The 25,415-nt window shown below is 53.2% G+C and overlaps 1 protein-coding gene and 1 long non-coding RNA gene across 6 annotated transcripts in view; one reads left to right on the top strand and one right to left on the bottom strand.

The window, feature by feature from the left end:
* The window catches only part of STK40 (serine/threonine kinase 40), a 37,070-nt gene that overhangs the window by 7,536 nt on the left and 4,119 nt on the right, over nt 1–25,415 (top strand). For 2 of the 5 annotated variants that reach the window (XM_037499814.2, XM_054690807.1), the window contains exons 2-9: nt 9,125–9,244; nt 12,384–12,469; nt 12,840–12,983; nt 14,934–15,161; nt 15,981–16,033; nt 21,420–21,535; nt 24,472–24,616; nt 24,762–24,881. In XM_037499814.2, coding sequence (XP_037355711.1) covers nt 9,133–9,244; nt 12,384–12,469; nt 12,840–12,983; nt 14,934–15,161; nt 15,981–16,033; nt 21,420–21,535; nt 24,472–24,616; nt 24,762–24,881 — 1,004 coding nt within the window. In that variant the 5' untranslated portion in view covers nt 9,125–9,132. Of the gene's footprint in view, nt 1–7,315; nt 7,473–7,502; nt 8,286–9,124; nt 9,245–12,383; nt 12,470–12,839; nt 12,984–14,933; nt 15,162–15,980; nt 16,034–21,419; nt 21,536–24,471; nt 24,617–24,761; nt 24,882–25,415 lie in introns of those variants that run through there. The other 3 variants (XM_054690804.1, XM_054690806.1, XM_054690805.1) reach the window with 3 other exon arrangements.
* Nucleotides 1,860–6,128, bottom strand: LOC119236148 (uncharacterized). The gene is made up of 3 exons (XR_005122991.1): nt 6,007–6,128; nt 3,391–3,452; nt 1,860–1,988 (listed from the first exon to the last, which is right to left on the bottom strand). It is a non-coding gene; the product is annotated as an uncharacterized LOC119236148 (long non-coding RNA).

The raw sequence follows: 25,415 nt of genomic DNA, 5'->3' as shown, positions 1-25,415 counted from the left end.
GGCAGTCCTCAGGGAACCCTGTGTGGGGGCAGCACTGTCCCCCTCCTCTAGGCAAGGGGGCTGCAGAGCAGAGGAAATCATGTCCAGGTCACAGAATGAGCACAAAGGTGGCTCTCGGGTTCAGCCAGCCATTTTTCGGTCGCTTGCTGCTTTCTCCTTGCCTGATTTGGGTCGTGGGTGGGAAGAACCCGAACTCCACGCATGGCACACCTTTTCTTGGGGCCACATGACTGCAAAAAGCAAGGACTGCTTTAAGCTGTGGAGCCCCTTAATCACATGCTCACACCAGGGTGCTCCTATTTGCAGTCTTCTCTGCGAACCCCAGTGAGGCAGGGCAGGCAGGCATAAGGGAGGCAGGGCTGTCAGTGACTCAGTCTTTGGTCATTATACAGGGCAGAAGACCCCCCACAGCACCACGGGGCCACACCAGGAATGTCTCCTAAGCCAAGTGCTTGGTTACCCCCACCCCACCCCGCTGCTTCTCTGCTGCTTCTCTGCATGGGAGATACGGGGCAGAACAGCCCGAGAAAGAGCTATGAAATCTGTCCCTTCCTCCTCCAACACCCACACACAGTGACGGATTATTTGTTGTCACATCAGCTGCTTCCGGAGGCCCATGGGAGGGGTGAGCTGGTGGCAGGGTTGGTGATGCTGCCCTGGATTTTGCTCTGGTGGATCTGGGTTGCTGATCTGATGAAGCCCTTTGTCCCTTCCATAGGGACTAGTTTCTTCCTCCTTTTATCTTCTCCCCAGAGGGGCCCAGGGCTCCACCTCTGTGTGCCCAGCCCTTTTCTCCCCAAAATGCTCTGGGACTGACCTGGTGCCTTTAGCCTCCAGTCTCCCCCACCTTCATGGAGGTCACAGAGGAGCCCAGTAGGGACTTTCTCAGGGCAGTGGGGTGAAGAGGGACACTGCTGATTACATAATCTCCTTGTGTGTGACTCTTGCCTCCTGGAAGCAACTCGAGCTAGACCCCCATCCTCAGCTGCAGATTCTGGGCTCCCTGGGAGCAGCACATCTTCAGGCCTCTGCTGGACCCCAGACTGCTGTGCTCAGCATGCTGTGGCCCTGCTGAGGAAAGACAGCAACAGAGGCCAGCCTGGTGCGGATGTACAAGGGGGAGCCGGCTGGGCACAGAGCCCTCTTTCTGACTGCCCCTCCCACTTCCCACAGGGCTGAGTCACTTCCTCTCTGGCTGCTGCAGGTACTCTCCCACATGCCTGAGAGCAGAGCGGGTTGGGGGGGGGGGTTCACCCTGTGCGAGAGCTGCATGAGAAGCAGCCAGTTCACTGGTTACCCCTGAGGCAGTCATTTACAGGATGATGTGATGTTATGTATTCTTGACAAATTGGAGCTATACATATCCCGCATTTTAAAAATGAATAAAATCATCACTCTGTTTTGGAACAGTGAGGATGACAGCACTTGCATGAATCTCTGTCATCAGGGGAGTCCTGGCTGAAGGCAAGCGATTGCTACTCTACCTTCCCCACCCACCCAGCATCCATCCTGAGCAAATGGCTTCCAGCTGTTCTAGGGAGGTTGCTTATAGCCTTCAGGTTACCATGCCCACTTCAGGGATGGCTGTCATTCAGACTCAAAGGAAAAGCCTTCAAACAGAGCCCCCTTCCAACCGGTTACAGGAGCAGAAGAGAACAGGCCTCAGGAAGCCTCCTGTGGCCCAATGAGGTGGGCCAGGATCTCTAGGCTTTGCTTTGTCAGCAATAAAGTGGGGGAAGTCTTCATAAAATTATGACAATAAAAAAAAAAATCTGGGAAGCACTAAGAAGAGTTCCTAATGCCAATCAAAAGATAGTTAGAAAGAAATGCGCCAGGAGAGATTGCTACCGGGGAGCTTACCTCAGCATGGGGCACAGAGCTCTCAGCTCTTACCCAGCAAAGAACTCAGGACACTGCCAGCCGCAGGATCACATCTGGTCCCTCAAGCATCAGGGATGGGGCAAGCGAGGCCCGTGCAGGGTAGGTGACTAGTTCAGGGTCACAAAGCAAGAGAGGTGACAGAAGCTGAAGGTAGGTTTTTTTGTTGATTCTTTTTTTGTATATCTATTCGTGTACTCTTAATCTAGGCTACATTAGGATCCTCCCCTCAGGCATGGCCACTGTAGGGTCACCCATAGCCTGCCACCATAGTCCTTCGTGCTTCCTTCCCTCTACCTTCTCTCCCCTCCTCCCTCTGGATGCTTCAGTTGCATGTTGGCCACAGAAACCGAATTTTGGACCGGGTCTACATGACCCCTAAGTTCATCTTGTTCTCAGCTGGCATTTGGGTAACTGGCTTATGGTTTAGAACACTGGGTTCCAGTGGGCTGCAAGCCCCTCTTGGTTCTGTGGATTGACCTTGTGGATGGAGAGCAGTCTCTAGGGAAGTTGGTGGCACTGGTAGGAACACTTACGTGTGAGCACTGAGGTGCTATTGGTGTTAACTCCCAGAGTGCTTGGGTCAGAGAGGGATGGGGGACACTGCCTTGTTAACTGGTGGAAGGATGTCTCGGTAACCCAGGCTTGGACTCGGCCCTTTTTTCCAGAGTCAACCTGCTCAGGAGGCGCTGAGATGCATCTTTTCCCAGGGACAAGCGCAGCCCCTCTCTCCCTGCCCTCCTGTAGCTCCCAGGAGAATGATTGCTTATACGGAAGTCCAGAAGGTGCTATCTCCTCTGTGGATGAAGCCACAGTAGATATGAGGTAGAGAAGGAGCAGCTGAGGAAGCAGTGTGGTCAAGTAGAAAGAACACAGCCTTCTGGAAAACCTGTGTTCACATCCCAACTCTTTCAATTGCAATAGCCAGATCATCTCAGCATCTCTGAGCCTCGGTTTCTTTTTCTTTTTTTAAGGTTGATTTTTATTTATGCACACAAGAACTGGGGTGTAGGCCACAGATGCAGGGGTATGAGGATTCACCAGAGACAGAGCAGGGAACAGAACAGGCAGACTGACTGAAATACACTGCTGAGGGGAGCAGCGAGCGCGACAGGAGAGGTCTGCTGTGCCATGTGGCTTATCTCCCTGACTGGGGATCAACTCATGCTGCAGTGGCTGCCAATTGCTTGATAGCCCTGACTTTAATCCCTGTGCCACCAAGAGAGGCCCTTGGTTTCTTTTTCTAAAAAATGTGTTTGGGGGCTGGGGGGAGATCACTTACAATCATGTATTTGAAAGTGCTTTGTAAGCTACACTGCCTTGTGCAAAAGTTAGTTGTGATAGACAATGTGAGGGCCTGGGCCTCCCAAGTAGGTTCCCAGTCTGAAGCTCACCATTTAGAAAAGGGCCCAGGGAATTTACAAGCCCTTTAATGTGAAAGGGTCTAGTCTTGAAAGCAGGGACCCACAGATCAGCTTAGTTGAATGGCATATTCAGATCTCACATTCTTACCTCAGGCCTCATCACTTCACTCCGGGGCAGTCAGCTAAATGCATGGTTGGGCCAGGACTTTTCTGGGGGAAGAAGGAGTAGCATTAATTTTTCTGACTAGCAGAAGGACCTCCACACTACAAATCTAGAGTGGCCCAGAGGATCCGTCACTGGTATGAGGGGGCAGAGCAGGCTGTCACTTACTTGCTCCCACATAATACTGTAAGAAAGCAAGTCTTTTTGCTGGATGCAGCAAAAAGGGGGCTGTTCTGTCTGTGAGGGGGTTGGCATGGGCTGCAGGCCTGCAGGCAGGTTGTGAATGGGTTTCATTCCTCAATGGGGGTTGCTCTTCAGCAGCAAACACTGGGAAAGGACAGCCCCTGGCTAGCTGCCAGTTAGAACCTGCCCTGCCCCAGGCTTGCATTTCTGACCTGGGACTTTTCCTGGACAAGCTATTCCCAGCACCACTGCAGCCCACTCACCTTTGGCTGTGGCCCTCCAGTTTTGGGGGCTACCTTCAATCCCTGGCCTTTAGTTGGGTGCCTCAATATGGGCTTTAGTGCCATCTGGGGAGATAATTCTACACTGTTTTCTCAGCATTTTGCCAGGCTTTGAGTTCGGATACAGGGAAGCAGAGATGACTTGAGTAGCTCCCTCAGGGAAGCCCACAGCCTGGGGACGCGGGTAGAGTTAGATAAACCAGTGGTTACAGCACTGGGGGGACAGAGATGTGCTTAGGCACTCTGAGAGCTGGAGGAAGAGAGGATTTATGCAGAAGGTAACACTTCAGTTAGGACGGAGGGAGAACGAGCCGGCCAGAGAGAGAAAGTGGGCAGGGCAAGGGTAATCATGGCACATGCAGAGAATTGTGAGTCATTTGGTAATACTGAATTTCAGGGGCATGTAAGGGCAGTGAGGCTACAGAGGTGACCAGGGTCAGTGTGGAGTTTAGGATGGAAGCACTGGAGGACCCTCATCATCTGTCCCATAGCAGAGACAGATACTGCATGCCCAAGCCCCCCAGCAGAGGAGAAAGGGCAACCTGCTGGAATGTTTGTCCCCAATTATGCAAGTAACTGAAGGGAGTCTTCCGCATACTTCCTGATGGCGAGCAGTGCCCACCATCTTGCACCTGTGCAGAGAAACCCTTTCAAGATGTACTGCAGAGAGACGCCACCAGGTGGTGGGCCTGGAGATTGCACAAAAGCCTCCTTTTTACCCCTGATTGCTTAATTGGGGAGAAGGAGGCATACAAGACTGAACTGTTTATACCAGACTGGCTGTGCCTAACAAGTGTGAGATTACACGTTCTGCCACCCTGAGCTGTGTGCCCTCAAAACTGAACAGCAGATTCTTCCAGGGCCTTGGGAGCTATTCCAGCACCTGCTCCTCTGCCTTCAGGGACCTGAGATTAAGTTGCAGACATTGTGACCCTTTACCCCCAAACACTTCACCCTCTATCATCAAAGAGCAAGATACTCTCCTGTATAACCACAGTGCAGTTTTCAAGTTGAAATTTGAAATTGAACATGGCTGCACCACTGTTTCCTGGCCTGCATGCAGCCCAGTGCAGCCTAGACCCACATCTCGCCAGTCATCCAATCATGTTGTTTTTTTTTTAAAATTTATTTATTTATGCATACAAGAGCTGGGGTGTAGGCCAGAGGTGTAGTAGGGTGAGAGGATTCACCAGGGACAGAGTGGGGAGCAGAACAGGCAGATCCACTAAAATACACTGCCAAGGGGAGCAGTGGGGGAGACAGGAGAAGTCTGCTGCGCCGTGTGGATCACCTCCCTGGCCAGGGATTGAACTCGTGCTGCAGTGGCTGCCAATAGCTTCATAGTGCTGAGACTTAACCCCTTGTACCACCAGGGAGGCCGCAATCATGTTCTTTCCAATGTTTGCCCTCCAGGATCACCTGTCATATTTACTTAGCATATGTGTTTAATCTCTTTCAATTCTTCAATCTTTAACAATCTGACATTGCTGTTGTGAAGTATACAGCCTGTCTTTGTTGAAGGCCCCTCAATATAGGTTTGTCTCCTGATCAGATTCAGTCTGTGCGCTCTGGCCAAAAAAATAAGTGATGTGTCCTTCTCAGCATATCACATCAGGTTGACTGTTTGGTTAAAATTGTAACTTGCTTTTATTTTTTTTAATTGAGGTATACTTACACACAGTGAATTTCACATGTCTTTTAACTGTGTCATTCACTTTGACAACATCCAGAAGTTATGTCCTTTCACTATAAAAGTTTTACAGCCCAGGGCCTCCCTGTTGGCGCAAGGGGTTAAGGTGCAACCTGTGAGGCTATTCACAGCCACTGCAGCAGAATTTCAGTCCTCAGCCAGGGAGCTACCCACATGGAGCAGCAGACCTCTCCTGACTCACCCACTGCTCCCCTCAGCAGGGTATTTCAGTCATTCCTCCTGTTCTGTTCCCCACTCTGTTTCTGGTGAATCCACTCACCCCCCACACCTCTGTCCTGTACCCCAGTTCTTGTATGCATAAATAATCTTAAAAAAAATGTTTTACAGCCCAGTGCACATGCTGTTTCCTCCCCCCAGTCCTGCTCCTGGAGATCTTAGACTGGTGGCTCCATGTCTCACTGAGTCCTCTCTGCCCCCAACACTCACCTCCAGCTGGAATATGATGAAGGGCCCGTTCAGGTGGCTTCATCATCATGGATAGTCCCTTCCTGTGCCTTTAGTTCACGATTGCCAGCTGGTGCTCCAGCCTCTGCTCCCCCACAGACAAGTAAACAGGAGGATGAGATGCTGTTTGCCTCTGCCCAAAAGGGCAGGCGCTCCCCAACTGTACTGTGCCCTCTACTGCAAGATGTGCCTTGTCACTGTCCAGCAGCCCTCTACCTCCTCAACAGCTCAGCTGACCTCAGGCCTCCTGTCCTCCCCACCACAAGTTGAGCTTGCCACTTAGGCTGGCTAGCAGACCCCCAGGCCTACAGCCTCAAGCCAGCAGACAGACACCGGTGATTCAGCCTGCCCCTGCAGTATAGACTCAGTCCTTGGCCTCCTGATGGGCATTGGAAGCTGACAGACTGTGGCTACCAGCTAGTGGTTATTAGCCCACACAGTGAGCACTGCGCTGGCCAAGGTGTATGGCTTGCTCCCTGCAGGGGCTGCCCTACAGTCTGCCTTCACTGGGTTTGGTTTATAGGTTCACCTATCTCTCCAGGGATGCAGAGGTTGCCTAGAACGTGGTTGAGTGCAGAACCTTCTGCACCTGTGTGGCAGGCCCCATGGCTGCCCCTCATGTTTGTGAGGGCGGGCTCACTCTGGCTTTGCAGGTGTGTGTCCTCTGCATGGGCTGTGTGTCTGGCCCATGTGTGTCTGGGCTCCTGTGGAGATGCTTCTGGATGTGAGTGATGGGCCTTGCCTTGGCCAGGTTTCACCCGCCTTGTGGTGGGTAGAGCTGAGGAAAGACTAAGTTCCGCCCCAGGACCATCCCTCTTTGCAGCCTACCTCCTTTTGGAAATTGGTGGTAGATCCAGCATGTTGAACCTTGCTCAGCCATAGGGTGTTCTGCCTGGCTCTCCCCCCACACACACTAACTTCCATGCCCTGTCACACCGCACCCCTGGACTTGGCATCATGGGCCTTAGAACCCTATGTGGTGCTCATGACCCAGCCTTCATTGCCTTCTGGGAGAGTTGGGATCACATTACCTACCCAACCCCAAATTGACAAGGTAGGTCAGGCAACCCCTTCTCTGTGCATGTCCTCATGGTTGTCATAGAACCAAGGCCCTCTGGTACTATGGACCACACCTCATTCCCCAGCCTGGGCTGGCAAATAGAACCCCTGTTTTCAGGATTGAGGATCACAGCCATGCAGGGGGCGGGGGTACCAGGCTGGGTTCTCTTTCAGTACCTCCCTCCTGGCCTCTACGCTTCATCCTCCATTATTGCCTCATTGAACTTCCTGTTGAGTTCAGGTTCTAAGGTCACTGGGGCTGACTTGGGAGGATAGCACATGGAATAGTTGACAGATTTAAAGCTCCAGAAACTTCTAAGCCTGGACTGAGAGTTCCTGTGGGATTGAGCCATGGGCCAAACCAGGCTCAGTCAGAGCCCTTCACTCAGGTTTGAGCACCAGTGTCTCTGGGCCCAAGTCCTGAGACCAGGGTAACCAGAGCCTGAGAATCTCAGATCTTAGTATGAAGGCAGCAGCCCTCAAAGTGGCCTCCCCTGGGAGTATCTGTGGACCGTTTGCAGGTGTCTCTGGAGGGAAACTCGTCTGGGAGATGTGAGGGTGGGGCACACCCTCCCTGTGCATCAGCAGGGTCAGGGGACAGGAGTGGCCCCAGCAGGATTTGACTTTGCTCACTCCACCAGTGGTCCTGCTTACAGTTTCCACTTTTCCAGGCCTGTCTCTTCACGCTGCTTCCTCCAGCTCTGGATGACATGAGGGGATGGCCAGGAAGGGAAGCAGCCTTCTCCCACTTCTCCTGCCAGCCTCCTTCCCTCTCCCTGCCCCTCTGCCCCGTCCTTCTGTCTATCTACATTTTGAAGCAATTCCCATGCCATTTGCTTGTATTGAATCTTGAGTGGGGCGGGTGGGGTCAGGCTGAGCCCACTCATTGTCTGTGCTGCAGCTGCTCCCGGCAAACTGTTGTCTAGACCGAGCCTGTGCGTAGGCGCCCAGGCAGCGTCTACACAGATGTGACACGCCTCCATGCTGCTCTCCAGGGAACCAGGAAGGGAGAGGAGGTTTGATGCTCTAGGGAAGACAGATGGGGGCTGGAATGGTAGTGAAACCAACTTACCAGGAGCTGCCTGAAGCCCACAGGCACAGGACCGCTGAGCAGGGAAGAACCGTCACCAGACCCAAGGGAAGACTTCTCTCCATTCACAGAGTGTCTGCTGGGCCAGGCCAGGCCACGATGCTGTCTGCTGGTGTGCAGTGGCTTTATTTTACTTTTTTGCGTCATGGAATTTTTACCCTAGTGGTGGTAGGCAGATGTTAAGCATACAAATATACGAATAAATACGTAGTCTTAAAATATGGGACGTGTTCTGAGGGAAAAGAGACTTACTGGGACTTACTCATATACATGCACAATATGTATTTTTCCCCTTACGAGTAATTAAGGAAAAACTGAAAATAGGAGTGAGGGAAGAGAGAGTAAAACCCTCATTGACAATTTGGAGGTGTTCTTTCTGTCTGAGAGAACCAGAGAGTGAAGGAAAGCTTGAGAGCGGAGACCCTCAGGGCAGTTATCCATACTCCATGGATATAAGACCCCCCACCCCGCCTCTCCACAAGACTCATGTCCTCATGCCACTTCCGGGCCCAGTTCCCACCATTCCCCAGAGACGAAATCAGTACAGGTGCAGTGGAACCCAGGAAGTGGCACGCCCCTCGGGCCCCTCGGCTTAGGGGCTTGGGGGAGGAGGCCTCACTTTGGGAACAGTCACGTCAGCTCTCCTGTGTCTGGCAATTTCTTGGGGCCCGTCTGGCCGTAACAGCTACACAAATCCACTTTCTGCTGCCTGAGCAGACTGCTGCCTTGCTGCCTTGCTGCCTTGAGCACATCCACCTTTAGCCTCCCGTTAACCCCAAGTAAAGGAGCTGCAGTTCTTTGTCCCTGGGAGCCTTGGATGTGCCCCAGGAAGGGGAGGAGGTGGCAGCAGCAGCTGCGTGACACATCCCCAAGTTAGAGACTTTCAGGCTGGGTTAGCACAAGGAAATTCGCTGACTTCCTCAGTGAAAAGGCCCTTTTCTGTCTGTCTAGAGCTGAGAATGAAGCGGAGAGCATCAGACAGAGGAGCTGGGGAAACGTCGGCCAGGGCGAAGGCTCTAGGAAGTGGGATTTCCGGAAATAATGCAAAGAGAGCTGGACCGTTCATCCTTGGTAAGCCTCTGCCCTCCGGTGAGCTGGTATGCTGGGAGCAGGAGCGGGTACTGGCTTGCACAGTCTCACTGTGATAGGCAGAGCGAGGCATGACACTCGCACAGCGTGGGGTCCTGACCAGCCCTCAGCCTGGCCCTAGCTTCACCACTTTAAATGCAGTATAATTTATGTCGGCAGAAAATCTGGAACCTTAGGTCACTCATTTTTGTTGAAGCTGCATGCTTTAGACCAGTTTCAACTGAGAACTAAATTCTGTCCCTTCCTCTAGAGAATCCTGTGTGTGCCCCACAGTGTCACACAGGGGCAGTGGACAGCAGCTTTAGAACCCGAGGCCACCATTCAGGGTACTCCTTGAACTTTTTTGGAGGGCAGAATTCATTTCACAAAGTGATATAACCCACAAACTGCTTGTAAAATAGGCATAGAAATCCTGTAGAATAGGTGTTCCCAGTGGCCCAGAGAGCCGCAGTCTTTTCGTTTTTTGCTTGATGTCAGAGGCCCGGGAGGTCAGTCATGTGTGCTCAGGCTTGCATGTGGGTTAAAACAGTGCCAAAGACAATGCCATGGTTGGGACAGGTTACTGTGGCTTCTTGCCTATGTGCTAACAATTGCAAGACCACTCATACTCTGGTGCAACTACAGTGGGATATATTTAACAAACAGGAGGCTGGGGAAATAAAGAGTTTTTTTAAGACCACAAGCGGCTGGCTATGTCATCCCAGATAGTGTCCAGAGCGTTCAGTAGTCCCCACCAAAGGCCACTCGCGCAAGATGGTATTATCCGGTCGATGAGGGCCTGGAGCTGGTGGCATACCAGTCAGCAGTACACCAGAGTCCAACTCACCTTGGTAGCTGGAGGTGCTCACAGGTGGGACCCTTGAGGTGACACCACAGCAGCTCACAGCAACAGTCTCGAGGCTGGGCTGGACAGCACTGGACACTGAACTGGACAGCAATGGAGGCAGCAGCACCAGGAAGTTGTGCTGGACATCACAAGCGGTGGACTGCTCAAAGGTGGCCAGACACAGAGTCAGTAGCACTGGTTAGCACTTGTCAGTGGTTCCCCCTGCAGGCAATGTCAGAGGCAGGTGCCACAGCCTAGTCTCTGCAATCTACAGAGGTCTGCAAGTCTGCTGAGTCCCACAGAGATTGTCTGCTCCATGCTTCTTTGGAGCTCATCTGCTGAATCCTTTTAGAGGTTGGATCCTGAGTCCTTTCTTCCGAGACCTAGAGTAGAATGAATCTAGGCTGGCTTCTGCCCTGCCTTATATACTCTTTCAGGGTTCCCTACCCTACTGCAAGCCTGATTAGACCATTTTCAATCCTAAGGGCACCAATCAGTTTGCTTCGATTTTTCAATTAGAATAATTAAGTCACAAACTGAACTCAAATCTGATTGGTTCATATCTTGAATCGATTCCATTTACAATCCAGGGATCAAACACAAATACAATCCAGTGCCTGCACAGACTCGGCAGGCCCTGAGGTTAGGGTAGGTTCATGGGTGGGCTGGGAGGAGCCATGGCCAGGACCAGCCTCAGTGAGGCCAGAGGTACACTACACCCAGAGCCCCTTCAGCAGGGCCTGGTGTAACAATGCAGGAAGGTTGGGGGCGGGGGGTGGGGTGGGAGAATCTGCAGCAGAACTGGGACACAGGTCCCTGCTACTGCAGGGTGCGCCAGTGCGCCACTGGGAGCCCACCGTGTTGACCTGGCATTTTGTGGGCCTCTAGTGCCTGCGGCTTGCTGTGGTGCTGGGGCTATACCAGCAGGGCCCAACGCTCCTCTAAGCAACACCTGTCCAGGAGCAGCTGCTGGAGGTGTGACCTTGCAGCTGCAGTCCCAGTGGGGCTACATGCCCTGAGAAGGCAGGATGGGAACCACCGCTGCCCAAAGGCAGCGCACTTGAGCAACAGGCAGGGAAATTCTTGCCACTGCTGTCCAAGTGGATGCCCCCAGAGCCTCGGGTCTCCCACACTCAAACTTGGCTGGCACTGGGAAAGGGGGAATGCCTATAGGCGGAGAATCTCAGCCCTGACAAATCTGCATACCCAAGGCCTCTGGTGCTGCAGAACTGAGTTACAGGGTGAGCACCCCAAATCTCCTGGCAGCCAGAGACTGGGCATGAATTTTTGGGGCAGCACCTTGGATTTGTGAGCACAGCTCCACTCATTCAGCAAATAGTTAACAGTGCTGTGTACCAGGCCTGTGTTGTTTGCAGCAGTGATAAGATAGACAAGTTCCACCCTCACTGAACTTAACATTCTAGCTGGAAAAAGAAACAGTAAACAATACACAAGATCATCACAGGCCACTGAGTGCCTGGAAGGAAGTAAACAAGATGATGTATGTGAGTGTCAAAAGGGCTTAAAGATAGTGTAGGCAGGAAGGTCTGTATGGGGAGGTCACCTCTGAGCTGACACCCCAGGATGAGGAGCCAGCCACATGAAAAGCACTCTAGAAGGAACAGCAAGTACTAAAGCTCAGAGGCAGGAAAGGAATTAAACAAGCCTTAGCAATTAAGAGCCCAGTATAGCTAGAGCTTGGTGGGGGTGGGGTGGGGAAGTGCAATCAATTAGAAAGGAGATAAGAACAAAATCATGCAAAAAAGGAGTTGCTCATGTATTAAGAGCCTCCGAACTCTAATAAGACTTTCACTGCATGGTGACAGTGACATTTTCTGATTTATGCTCAGAAATTTCAGGCAGGGTACTATCACAAGACAGCCAGCAGTCTGTGTCTCCAGGAGTATGGGGTTTCCTAAAGCTGGTACTTGGACAAGGGCCAGGCAGTTCTATCAAAACTGCCAGGGAAACGTGTTACAGCCACAGTGTTCTGGATCTTCACCCTGGAGCCGCTGATTGAGAGCATCCAAGTTGCACCTGGGACCTTTCTTTTTTGAACACATGCTCCCCAGAGATTCCTGCATGTACCTGGAGTCCCTTTTTTGGAGAAGTGTGCCTATAAACGCCAGGTGTACCTCAGGCAGATGCACATATAACTTCTATGCCGGGGAGGTGAGGTGATTACAGTGGGCATGATCTGTGGTGCCCTCCTGAAGAGAAGATCTAGCCAAAAAACCACATGGTGCCACAAACACAGGTCCTGGAAAGTAAGCCAGCAGCTTCTCTTTGCTGTAGGTCCCCGTCTGGGCAACTCACCGGTGCCAAGCATTGTGCAGTGTTTGGCGAGGAAAGACGGCACGGATGACTTCTATCAGCTGAAGGTAAGTGAGACACCTAACCGGGAAGCTCAGGGTCCAGGGGCCGCCCTGTCAGCCTGAATCCTCCCCTCTCCACCTTCATACCTGCCCCACTTGTGAACAAGAGTAGCACCGTTTCTTCCCAGGAAGCAATCAAGTTCACACAGTCTCACTCGGAACGACTTGATTTCAAGAGCTTTATCTGTGCATAAATTACACTGCTGTCACATTAAGAAAAACTTCTGTTTCGTGTGTGCATGTGTGAGTGTGTGTGTGTTGGGGGGGGTGTTGCATGGTGGGACATGAACCCCCTGCTTTTCCTGTTCTCCTCGCTCTGCTTTCTAAAGTGTTTTTGGTTTTACTTTGTTTTTTGTGTGTGTGTGTCTTCCTAAAGATCCTTACCCTTGAGGAGAGGGGGGACCAAGGAATAGAAAGCCAAGAGGAAAGGCAAGGCAAGATGCTGTTACACACCGAGTACTCTCTGCTTTCCCTCCTCCACACGCAGGATGGCGTGGTTCACCACCATGGGCTCTTCCAGGTGAGTGGCAGAGGGCGCGCCCTGCCCTCCCAACCCTTGGTGCCCCCGCAGGCTGGGTGCATCAGGCTTCCTGGGCAGGCGGGCAGGCGGGCAGGAGGTCCGCCCGGGGCTGGGCTAGCACTGCAGCCCTCTGCTTGACGGTCACCGTGGCGAATAACCCGCAGCTTATGCTTTTCCAAGAAAAGAGGAAAGCAGGAAGTCGTTTAAAGACACGGGCTGTGGCTGTGTTGTCAGGAATTAGCTCGGCTAGGGTCAAAGGGAGGGCAAGGAGGAAGACTAGGCACTCGGTGCTGCCTGTAGGTCTCCACAGTTGTTTCGGTGCCAGCAGTCCTTTTACTTGCTCAGGCATTTTAGTTTGTTCCACAGTGTCCCTGGTGCTTGCGTGTACCAGGACCCTGAGGAGAGGTACTAGCTAGCAACTTGTACCCTGAAAAGAGCCCTTCTGCAGACAGGACTGAAATTGTGTCTGTAAAATGAAGAACCAGGTTCAGAATGCCCAGGGGCCTCAAGCTCAGGCTCTGGCAGCACCTCTGCACAGCCCTGAGCCAGGCTGCTGACCGGGCTGCCCCTTGCTAAGATGGAGCTGGAATTTCAGAGGCAGATGGTATCAGGGAGGGCATCCAGACTTTGGGACCGACAATCCTGGGTTCAGGTTGTGGTGGTCCCGGCCCCTAAGCCCCCAATTCCTCCTCTGTAAAGTGGGAATAGTAATGGTGCCCACCTCGGAAGGTGCTGGGAAAGATGACTGAAAAGTGCCCAATAGCACGCTACCCCGAGATGCTCTCGTCATTATTCCTGGCAATAAAAACTTGTCCGCCTGATTTTCTGAGATGAATAGAAAATGCCTCTACTCACACACATGGGCCCTACCAGAGGCAGTTCATTATCATTAGGCAACTCCAAAAATTGGTTTCCCTTCAAGATGAACTCAAATTGAGGGGGATTGTGATTTCTTAGTATTTCATCTCTGACAAGCTTCCAAAGCTTGGCCTTGGTTTTTGTCATTTTGGGAAGGAGAACCTGGATGATTAACAGTATTTCTAGACTCATCTGTGTTTCAGACTCTGGGCTGGTCCTCTCGGAGATCGAGACTAAGAGACCTGATCCTGCTTTAAGGGGAAAAATGATATTTGGTCCTCAGGAGTTCCCCAGTGGCCACAGTCAGCCTGCTGGGGATGAGACCAAAGGCTTCTTCAAGCTAGTAGGACCCGATTTTGCCTTACTTGAGATCCTTTTCAGTAAGGAAATGGATCCAGAACTCGCAAGCCTCCTTAATGAGCCCTGGCTGGGACAGGACTAATCACTTGGTTGTCTTATTACTCTCTCAACAACCTGTGAGGTAGGCATTGCTGGCTCCCTTTTACAGAGGAGCAATGAGCGACTTGATGGGGTGAGCAGAACTGCCCCAGGTCCCACAGCTAGGACAGGGCATTGCTGGGGTGTGAACCCAGTTGTCACAGGCCACTGCCACTTTTAACCACTGTTACATGGCTGCCCAGAAGCCTGGCTTCCATGTGAAGGCAGTTCTTGGATGCACAAAACACTTGACCTCTTCCGTCATGGACATTGGAAGGAAGTTTACACTGGTCATTACTGGAATTCCCAGGAGTGTGATAGACGGGGGAGGATGTACAGGGCCCTGAGTTTGCTGCCTGCACACTGAGCTCAAAGTCCCTTTGGCTTTAAATGCCCATTCCTGATCCAGAATCTCTGTATTAGGAACCAAGCGCGAAGCCTGAACCCTTGCTGATTTAACTTCAGCCACCGACTAGGCTATTCTGAACAGCCCGTGGTCCATGCTGCCTAGGCCTTAGGCATCAACCGCTCCACCACCCCATATACAGCTTGTTCCAAACTCTCACTGGTCTGTGCTGCGTTCCAGATGAGAGCCCCAAGCCCCGTCCTCGCAGGGCCTACAGCTCAACCCTGGTCCACTCCCTTCCTTCCCAGGACCGCACGTGTGAAATTGTTGAGGATACAGAATCCAGCCGAATGGTTAAGAAGATGAAAAAGCGAATCTGCCTTGTCCTAGACTGCTTGTGTGCGCACGACTTCAGCGACAAGACTGCTGACCTGATCAACCTGCAGCACTACGTCATCAAGGAGAAGAGGCTCAGTGAGCGGGAGACCGTGGTCATCTTTTATGACGTGGTGCGCGTGGTGGAAGCCCTGCACCAGGTGAGCCCCACTCCCCTGTAGCCCATCCTCTGGCCCAGGGCATCCTGGGTCCCCCTGACAAAGGCCTCTGGGCCCCACATAATGCAGAAAGCCACCTTCTTACTGAAGCTCAGTGGGAGCAGCTCTTTCCTGCCTTCACCCAGAGGTGCTTTACAGCTAAGAGTGTTCAGAGGAAAGCAGAGTGACATGTGCACCAGATGAGGCCCAGCACTCCAGCCCCAGCCCAGCTCCCAGGGAGCACTCCAGGGCAACTGAGCAGCACAGTAATTCCCCGTCAGAAAGGTTAAACTATAGTTCCAGCTTGGGGGACAACAATGAAATAGCCACCCGACTGGCCACAGCCTGTCTAAACTTTTCCCAGGATTAGGGGTGAAAGGTACCCCAAGGCACAAGTTAGAAGGGCCTGGACCTCTTCGAGGGCCAGTTTCTACAGGCCCATCCCCAGAATCTTGAAAGTTCATTGCTGACCCCAGATCCAGCAGATGCTTCTTTGATGTGTGATGTTTGGTGGAGTAGAAGAGAAGAGAGGGGTGGTTTCCTCATCAGCTGCCCTGAGGGAGGACAAGCTGGGAAACCTCCCTGGGTGGGGTGGAGACTGCCCGGGCTCCCATATTACCCAATTCGTCACCTGGCTAATGAGGCCTCAGCATGGTCCTGATCTGCCTGTGGCTTACAGATCAAAGCACGACACTAAAGAGACATATCCTGGCACTTTTCCTGCCTTCCCAAATACCTGGAGTGCCCCCATCTTACAGGCTAGCCGAGTGCCACCACAGCTCTCACCTTCATGGAACAAACCACGTACCTCTTGTTTTCCAGAAAAACATTGTGCACAGAGACCTGAAGCTTGGGAACATGGTGCTCAACAAGAGGTAAGGTTTGCCTTTCTTCTTCCGTGGTTCCTCATGGGGATCTGACCCCAACAGCTTCTTCTCCCAGGAATCCCAGCAGGAGGGATGGGGTATCTGCTTCTGTCTTCTGCCCTATGGGAATATGGTACCACTAAGAATGGGAGTCTTGAAGGCCATAGAAGGAACTGTGGGAATGGGTTCAGATTTCAGAGCCCCCACCCCCCATGCCATCCATTTGTCAGGCCTCACGTGCTCTCAGTGAGAAAACTGAGGCCATGCTTTGGTGAGTTCTGAGAATATTGAGATGTCCGTGCAGACTTACTAGAGGGTGCTCTCAGGGAGAAGGAGGTGTGACTGACCTGAGGTGTGGTCATGACAGGACATCGTGGGAGCCTGATGTCCCACATCAGGGTAGGGGGTATGGGGTGCTGTGCCCTGACTGTGACCTGCCAGTGAATGTGGGCTGTGTTGGGGTGGGGCATAGCCTTGACCAAGGGGGCTTCCTGGAAAAGAACAAGGTGCAACTGGACAGAGCCAGCACTCCCAGCCGTGGGAAGGAATGATCTTGCAATCGTGGAGGGGATCTGGGCTCACCCCAGTGTCCTCGGTGAACCAGTGACAGAGGGAGACCACGTGAGGTCCCTGCCTCAGGCTCTCACCCTATCCCATTCAGGCACAGCATCTGAGCCCTTCCCCAGTGATCCGGGGCAGCACCAGAGGATCACCAGCCAGGCATGGCAGAGGCTTAGGAGCAACAGGAAGAGGCCCCTCTCTATGCGCCACCTCCACCCTCAAAGCGCAGAACTGAGAGGGCACATCTCCCTCACCTGCTCCCCTGAGCCTCTCACCCTGCCCCTCATCTGTTAGAGTGAGCCGGAGGGCTCACCAGTGGCAGGCAGGCAGGCAGAAGGAGTTGGTGGGATTTGTTCCATAATGGGTTGCCGACGCTGGCAGGTCCACTGTCCAGTGAAATGCCCAAAGGCACAGTGAAAAGGAAACTGCAGGGAGATGGGCCTCTGGAAAGGGGTTTGGGGGCCCCAGCTCCTGCAGCGCCAGCCTGAGAAGCTAGCAGGACATTGCTGTACCTCAGTGCATCTCCACGTGTCCAGGAACCCAGCATCCGACAGGGCACTGGCCAGAAAGCGGAGAGCACCGTTTGGGGGTCGGCGTGTGGAGCGGAGGGGCAGCATCTCTGCCATCTGAATCAGTTCATGAAAGATGAGTCAAGATCTGCCAGGCTGAGAAGTGATGAAAATGTGACCTGTCGTGCTCTACAGGGAGAAGGGAAGGGAACGGAAATTCCAGGGTTGCTCCAACTCTGCACTGTTTGAGAGAGTTAGTGAAGGAGGAGAGGGACAGGACTTGGGTCACCCTGGCTTGCAGCCCAGAACTGCCTCATAAATACCCTTGAGACCATGAATTCATTCATTCATGTGCTGAGAAGCTGCTGTCGCAAAGCTTCCATTTCCTCACCTATGAAGGTGGAGGTGGTTCTCCCTCCCTGCAGAGATTAGCCTGAGACATGAAACTGCCTGACAGGGTTGGCCTGTCATAAGCGCATTCCCATACTAGACCTGCCGGGGACTGGAGGCCCACTGTTTGGGGGTGGCTGAGGGTGCCCCGGCCCCAACTCTGAATGGTGCCAGGAGGCTGACTGTCCCCTCCCTGAGAGCACATTGTCTAAGAGTCAGGAGACTTGGGGCCTGGCCTTCTGCAGGAAGTTAGGCCAGTCACCATCCCACTGTCCGCAATTCACTGTGCACAGAGGGCACATCAGTCCTCTGGCTGCTGAGCGCATGACCTCCCCAGCCCTCTGTGCAACTGTGGCTCTAAATGAGCATCCCCTGTGTGTCACAGAAACACACAGTTGAGGCTCCCAGCTGCTAACCCCACCAGCACTCAGGGACCTTTGTCTCCCTGAGGGTTTATTTCCAGTACCATTTTTCCAGGCCTCCAGGTTCTGGGAATGTAGTCAAAAGGTCACACCTTTCAAGTATGGCCAGTGTAGCTTAGTGACTCTGCTGTGTGGTGTGTGTCTGTCTCTGTGTGCACATGGACATGCATGTGTTCATTTGTTTGTGTCCTTTTCTTAGAGGTCTAATTGGCTTTATTAAATGATTCATGGATTAGGCGGCATCCCATCTAAGTGCCACAAGGACCTGCACAAAATGGAGGCTGTTTGTAGACTGAAATGCCTGTGTGTGCACATGCGTGCACGTGTGTGTGTGGTGTGCATATATGCTGTGCACATGTGTTTCTCAGGTTGCAGAGCACCAATACCTGCGTCTTGGCTGCACTCCCTTTAGTCCAATAATCCCTTTGTCCTGCGGCAGTCAGAGGTCCGGCCTCCTGTCATGTTCGTCATGGGTGCTCCAGGAGGAAGCAGGGTGGTATGGGGCAGGGATGGCTGGTGCCCAATGATGGCTGGTGCCTGCTCCACACCCCCTACTCCAGGACCTCACTTTCATCCCTGGAAGTTGAAGATTGATCTGGAGGAGGGGGCGCACCTTCCTGCCCTGGTAGTGTGCCCTTGCCCCAGCCGGAGCTGCAGCAGACACGCTAGAAGCCTTGTCTACCCCCGGGGAGGACACAGGGAGATGTGTTTGTGAGGCAGCTGCCAAGGACGAGTTCATTCACCCTGCTTTGGATAAAAGACAAAGGTTGAAATCTGAAATCCCCTTTTGGGGTTATGTGAGGTTTGCTGTGGGTTCTTTCTCCTTCCACCTTGCTTTGGGTAGGCAAGTTGCACACCAAGTTCCTAGAGAAGGAGAAAAACACTGCGGTAGCCCAGAGGGCCATATCTAAAGAATGACTCACTCAGAGCAGCTCCTGTTGACGCACAGCTCTCTCCCAGGAGCCCTCGCTGCCAGGACAAGACTGGGGGGTCTGGGACACCCGGTGATCTGTGCACACCCAGCCATCTTGGATGCATGTGGTGGGAGTTGGTGGCAGTGCAGGGAGCGCAGCCAAGCTCCAGGAGGTCTCAAGGCTGACCATGTGGTTTCCTCTGGGAGAGACCAGCCTCCTCCGCAGCCACACAGCACAGGCCTGCTCAGAGCTATGTCCCTGCACTACAGAGTCTCAGCTACCTTCTTCTCAAGCCCCGCCTGCCCTGCCCTGGGCACAGAGGGTCAGAAGGTCATGCCAGCAGCATCGAGCAGAAAGCTGAGCCCACACACCCTTGTGGATTGTTGTTACAGTGTGACCCCTCACACCTGCCACCTCGGACGTGGTGTCTTTGTTGGGGTCTCCCATTGGCAGCCTCTGCCGGACCCCCCCTACCGTCTGAGGAGGGATGAGGATATAAGCTTGTCACCATAAGTAATCAGTTACTACTTGCCAGTTGCTGGGCCCAGTACTTTTCCTGGGATGGTCTTATCTTGTTAAAGCCTAACACAGTCCCAGGATCTAAGTGCTAATATTTTCCCTGTTATACATATGATGGAACTGAGGTTAGAAAAAGAAAAAATAGTGGGCCTCCCTGGTGGCGCAAGGGATTAAGAAACAACCTATGAGGCTGTCCGCAGGCACTGCAGCACAAGTTCGATCCCTGGCCAGGGAGCTGCCCACATGGCGCAGCAGACCTCTCCTGACTCGCCCGCTGCTCCCCTCAGCAGTGTACTTCAGTCACTCTGCCTGTTCTGTTCCCCACTCTGTCCTGTTCCCCACCCCATCTCTGGTGAATTCTCTCACCGCCCCCCACCTCTGGCCTGTACCCCAGTTCTTATATGCATAAGTAAATCTTAAAAAAAAAAAGGAAAAATAGCATGGCCAAGGTCACACAGCCAGGAGTGGCCAGGCTGGGACAGAAACCCAGGAATCTGACCCCCAAGTCCCCTGGACTTCCTGAGCCATCCTCCCACGTCTGGCGCCTCGGAGAACACATTCCAGCCGCAAGTGGCCATCTCTCACTGGGGAGCAAGCACAGTGTTGCTGCTCAATGGGGACATCCGGCCAAGAGGCCTGAGTAGTTCCACGTTCCACAATGACATGGAAGGTCAGAGCTGGAACAGGCCACTTCTTGGTGTACAAGTATCCCTGACAGAGACACTGCCTACCCCCCGGGACTCTAGCCACCTTAGAGGCCACCAGTCAGATTTCTGTGCCATCTGACCAGACAGGCCTGTATGGAGAGCTAGAGTCAATGTTTCCGTTTGGAAGGCAGAGGACAGACTGGCCTTTGTTTTGCACCAGGCAAGATCTGCCAGCAGAATTCCCCAAGATAGCAAAGGGCTCTCAGAGCCTCTTGGACACCACGCCTGGGGAATTCCACCCTCAGCCACACATACCCGAGGCCCCTGAGCTGAGCTTCCTCTCCAACCTGAGACTTTTCTAGCGAGAGGTGGCCCAGGGCCCTCATGGGGCTTCCCTTCCTGCCATCCCCCCTGGCTTTTCTGCCCTGCTGGCTGACAAGGGAGCACGCCTTTGAGGTGGGGGTGTCCTTTCTCTCAGGTCCTTCCCCGAGGTGAGGAAACCTTCCCTGGGCCTCTTCAGGGGGGCCTGCCCACCCGCCTTCCTGGGTAGGGAGTAAGGCATCCTCTCTGGGCCACTTATTTTGTTCATATTGTAAGCTTCCTAGAAAGGGTCATAACCCATAGCCACTCTGACTAAGTCTTGAGTTGGGGGAGTGCCTGGTTTCTAAGTCAGGGCAGAGTCTAAAGTCCAAGACAAGATGAGTCAACTTGGATGGGGCAGAAGGGAAAGTTAGGCCCCAGGCACTCTTCACGGACACAGTGGGTACCCAGCAGGGGTCAGCCCAGAGTACAGGCTGGGTTTGGGTCCTGCTCCACCACTCGGCAACCGCTTGATCCTCAGCTTGGCCTCCTTTTGTCCGTGCCAGGTCACATCACCTGGGAAATAGCTGGGCAGTGAGAATGCCCCTCCCCTGCTGCTGTGAGGCAGGTGGAAGGTTGCGTTGGGAGCAGCCCCCAAGTGCTCAGCGAGCTGTAGCATCGCGCTCGGCCAGGACTCAGCAGAGGGGAACTGAAGTCATACCTGAGCGTGCTGCACAGTCCAGCGGCCTGCCTTTTGCTCACGTGTAATGGGGGAATTGAACAAATCTCAGGTTGTTTCCAATGTGGGCATTAATGTGAGGTCATTTTGGGAAGTCTCTGCAAGCTATCCCCAAGTCCTAAGCCAGGGTAACAGGTTCAGAGGGCACTCCTGAAACACCTACTTGGTCACAATGACTCAGATCCCTGCCAGAACAGCTCCAGGGGTGGCATCCCAGGGTGACTGGCCTCTGTCAACACCCTTGGTGGCACTCTTCATGCAGCCATACTGAGGGCCAGGGAGCAGAAACGGCTATGGGCATGATCCCTTAGCTTCCTGGACGAGGGGTAGGGGCAGCCAGGGCACCCAAGGGTATAGACACAGAGGTTTGCTCACTCTCTGCCTCTCGCTCCAGGACGCATCGGATAACCATCACCAACTTCTGCCTCGGGAAGCATCTCGTGAGTGAGGGGGACCTGCTGAAGGACCAGAGGGGGAGCCCCGCCTATATCAGTCCAGATGTGCTCAGCGGTATGTGCATGGTGCCAAGCTCTGCAGCATTTCCTTCATGCCACAAACCAGGGACATGACTTTAGTAGTGGGCCAAACTGGGACCCTACCTCCTGCTACAAAGTTTGGGGTCTCATGGAGGAAGAGAACATTGTCACACTCTGCAGGTTTGCACTCTGTGATTATTGCTTAGAAGGAAAGAAACATGATTTCTGTGAGCACAAATAACTGGCACTCAAAGGACTTCCCTGAAGAAGTCACTTTTGGGCGGAGATTGTAGGAGAAATAGGAATCCATTAAGGTGTGTGGCTGGGCAGAGGTGGCACAGAAACCCATGGGTGGCTGCTGCTCAGAAAGTGAGCCTGATTCAGGGGAAGCCAGAGAGGTGGGCAGTGCCAGCCCACACCAGGCCCCGGGGAGGTCCTGTTGAGAAACACCATCCTTTATCTCAAGCGCGGGGGGAAGCCACTCACCAGGTCCTCACTGAGTGCCATGGTAAGATTCTCATTTCAGAGACTTAACTCCCTTTGTTCGTTGGTCCAGTCATTCTGCTGGTATTTTCTGGGGTCCTACTGTGTACAAGACACTGTTGTAGACACTTTGGATACAGCAGTGAGCAGGCACACAAACATCCCTGCCTCCTTAGAGGTGAGCTGACTTTCTAAGAGCTGAGACAGGTAATACACAAACGAATAAGTTACTTGTGTACTTCTTACCTACTGCCCACATCACTAAGTCCCAGGCACTGTGTGAACACGAGATTTGTGCTGTTAAACCACACAGCTACCCTGTGAGGGAAATATTCCAAGTCTCTTCTTTACACAGGAGAGGGAGAGAACACATCTCTTATTCAAAGTCATAGTTAAGAATAAACTAGTAGGGGCCTCCCTAGAGGTGCAGGGGGTTAAGACACAACCTGTGAAGCTCTCCACAACCACTGCAGCACAAGTTCAATCCCTAGCAGGCCAGGGAGCAACCCACATGGCACAGCAGACCTCTCCCTGACTCGCCCACTGCTTCCCTCAGCAGTGTCTTCCGTCCGTCTGCCTGTTCTGTTCCCCACTCGGTCTCTGGTGAATCCTCTCACCCTCCACACCTCTGGCCTGTACCCCAGTTCTTGTATACATAAATAGATAAATCTTAAAAAAAAAAAAAAAAAAAAGAACAAACTAGTAGCTTGAGGGCTCCATCTTAGGTCTGCCTCCTGCCTAGCTGACTGTAGGCTTTTTCTCTCCCTTCCCCCTTGGCACCCCAGCAGAGGCTTCTGCTGGAATTCAGACCTCTCCTGGGGCTTCCTATGTGCAGAGCGAGTGGTGCCACTTCCCAGGCCTGGGGATTTTGGTTGGGGTCACTGCAGCCTCTGCTAGAGAGATCTGGATGTGGGATGTACCCTAATTCTCCATCTCCCAGCCCAGCCTGTATGCTCCAGGAGAGTCCCCAGAGCCACACTGTAGGTGACAGAGCCAGGAGGATGAAGTAGTAGGTCCTTCCCTCAGCCCAGGTCTGTGAGGTGGAGTCTGTGTTGGTGTCAGGCCCAGGGGAGGAGGGCTGACTCCTCAGCAGTGCCAGGCTATGGTGGCCTCCATGGCCTCTCTCTGGTCAAGTCTTGCAAGATGAAGCAAAGGAACCTGCATCAGAAAGAGCCCTACACTGAGAGGCCAGCGATCTGGGCTCTACTGAACCAGCTGTGTGACTTGGCCTTCTCTGAGCCGCAGTCTCCTCCTGGGCTAAAAGCTGAAGACAGCCCTCCCTCCCGCAGTGTTAGGAGAATGGAGTGGAATGATTAAGTGTAAGTGCTGATATGTGGGCTGCAATACCACTTTGATATTCTGTGCATCAAGCACAGCCCTGGGCACTGGACGTGGAGCTACAAAAAGGCAGACGTGCTCTTGTGCTCATGGGGTTTATAGTCTGGTTAATACCTGGGTGACCTTAGGAAAGTTAGTGATCTCCCTTGGCCTCAGTTTTCTCATCTATAAAATGGTCGTGATAAAATGCCCTACTTCAGTGGGTCCCTGTGGGATTAAGATCTTTTACCTAGTGTCTGGCTCAATGAACATTGGCCTCACAAAAAGAAAAGCTTGAAGCTCTGTGATCTCAAAAGCTGAAATTCAGGGAAAGGTCGCCTGCCAGTTAGAGCTTCTGGGAGAGCCTGTCTTTATCATCCCTTTCCAAGTCAGGACTGAAGTTCTGGGTCTCTCCCTGTGGACTGGCCCAGGCCAAGAGTCCACACACACATACTGCACCCCCCAGGCAACAGCACCCTCCCTCCTTGGCCCATGATCCTATCTTAGGCAGGAAACACCTCCCAGCTGCTGCAGAGGAGGAGGGGCAGGCCCTTCTGGAAACCATACAGAGCAAGAGTTGTGACTTGATGGACTCCGCATTGAGGACCCATGTGGTAGAGTGGGGTCATGGGGAGCGACTGCCCTTGAGTGACTAGGGCAAGCTGCACCAGGTCACCCAAGCCGCTCTCGGTCTTTAAGGGTTGGAAAGGGTCAGGGGTAATGCAGCCTTGGAGAAAGCTTGGCAGAGGCTCATCTCCACAACACTGCTTCTATGCCAGCCGGGGCAGAAACTGACTCCCACAGCAGCCTGCTAGAGCTGTACAGATGAAGTACAGGTTCAAGGAGGGAGGCCTGTGGGGCCTTCAAAAGGCACAGGCCAAGGCCTATAATGGTATTGTGTACACATGCACATGTGCGGGCACACACGCAGGCACATGCACACATACACACACGTGCACGCACACTACACTGCTTCACCTTCAGGGGTACTGGAGTCCTTTAGACCCAATGTCCCTGCCACAAATGCACCTTCAGGCCATCCTGGAGGCTGAGGGATACAGAGGAGGGATTGTAGTTGTCGGGCACAGTCCGGTACCCAAGGGGATGACGTGCAGGCCCATCCTCTCTCCTGACACTGGGCTGAGTGTGTGTGTGTTCATGTGCCCACAGGCCGGCCGTACCGGGGCAAGCCGAGCGACATGTGGGCCCTGGGTGTGGTGCTGTTCACCATGTTGTACGGCCAGTTCCCCTTCTACGACAGCATACCGCAGGAGCTCTTCCGCAAGATCAAGGCCGCCGAATACACCATCCCTGAGTGAGTCCTGCCTCCCTGGGGCGGCGGGAGGGAGGCCCAGCCCTTTCGGCTCGAGGAGTGGGGACAACACAGCGAGGCTCGGAGTCCTGGGTAGGAGCCCCAGCACCAGCCCACCCACCTGAGCCCTCTCCTTCTCCTGCGTCAGGGATGGGCGGGTTTCCGAGAACACCGTGTGTCTCATCCGGAAACTGTTAGTCCTCGACCCCCAGCAGCGCCTCGCTGCCACCGACGTCCTGGAGGCCCTCAGTGCCATCATTGCATCATGGTGAGTGGGCGGCGCTGGGCCGGGTTCTGCCCATCCCATCCAAAAAAGCAGCCTAAGGGTGGGCCTGTTAGTCTGCTGTCAGATTTCCAGATTTTTTGACATGGGCAAGATTGGGAGAGTAAAGGCAGGACTCAGGTCAAGCATCTCCTGCATGCCAGTGGATACCAGCTATGGGATGGGCATTAGCTCACCATGTTACCACAGACTGTGAGGTAGAAATGGTGCCCCTTTATTGGATAAGAAAACTGCAGCTCAGGGCCTCCCTAGTGGTGCGAGGGGTTAAGCACCTCACTATGAAGCAATCCGCAGCCTCTGCAGCATGAGTTCGATCCCTGGCCAGTCAGGGAGCAACCCACATGGCGCAGCAGACCTCTCCTGACTCGCCCTTTGCTCCCCTCAGCAGTGTATTTCAGTCAGTCTGCCTATTCTGCTCCCCACTCTGTCTCTAGTGAATCCTCTCACACACACACACACACCCCCATCTCTGGCCTATACCCCAGCTCTTATATGCATAAGTAAATAAATCTTTTAAAA

This window comes from Talpa occidentalis, unplaced genomic scaffold (genome assembly GCF_014898055.3).
Source record: "Talpa occidentalis isolate TD23 unplaced genomic scaffold, MPIMG_talOcc4v2.1 talOcc4.9, whole genome shotgun sequence".
In the NCBI taxonomy this organism is placed as follows: Eukaryota; Metazoa; Chordata; class Mammalia; order Eulipotyphla; family Talpidae; genus Talpa; species Talpa occidentalis.
Note: the sequence above shows the minus strand (reverse complement) of the source record. Positions and strands in the feature narration are given on the sequence as shown.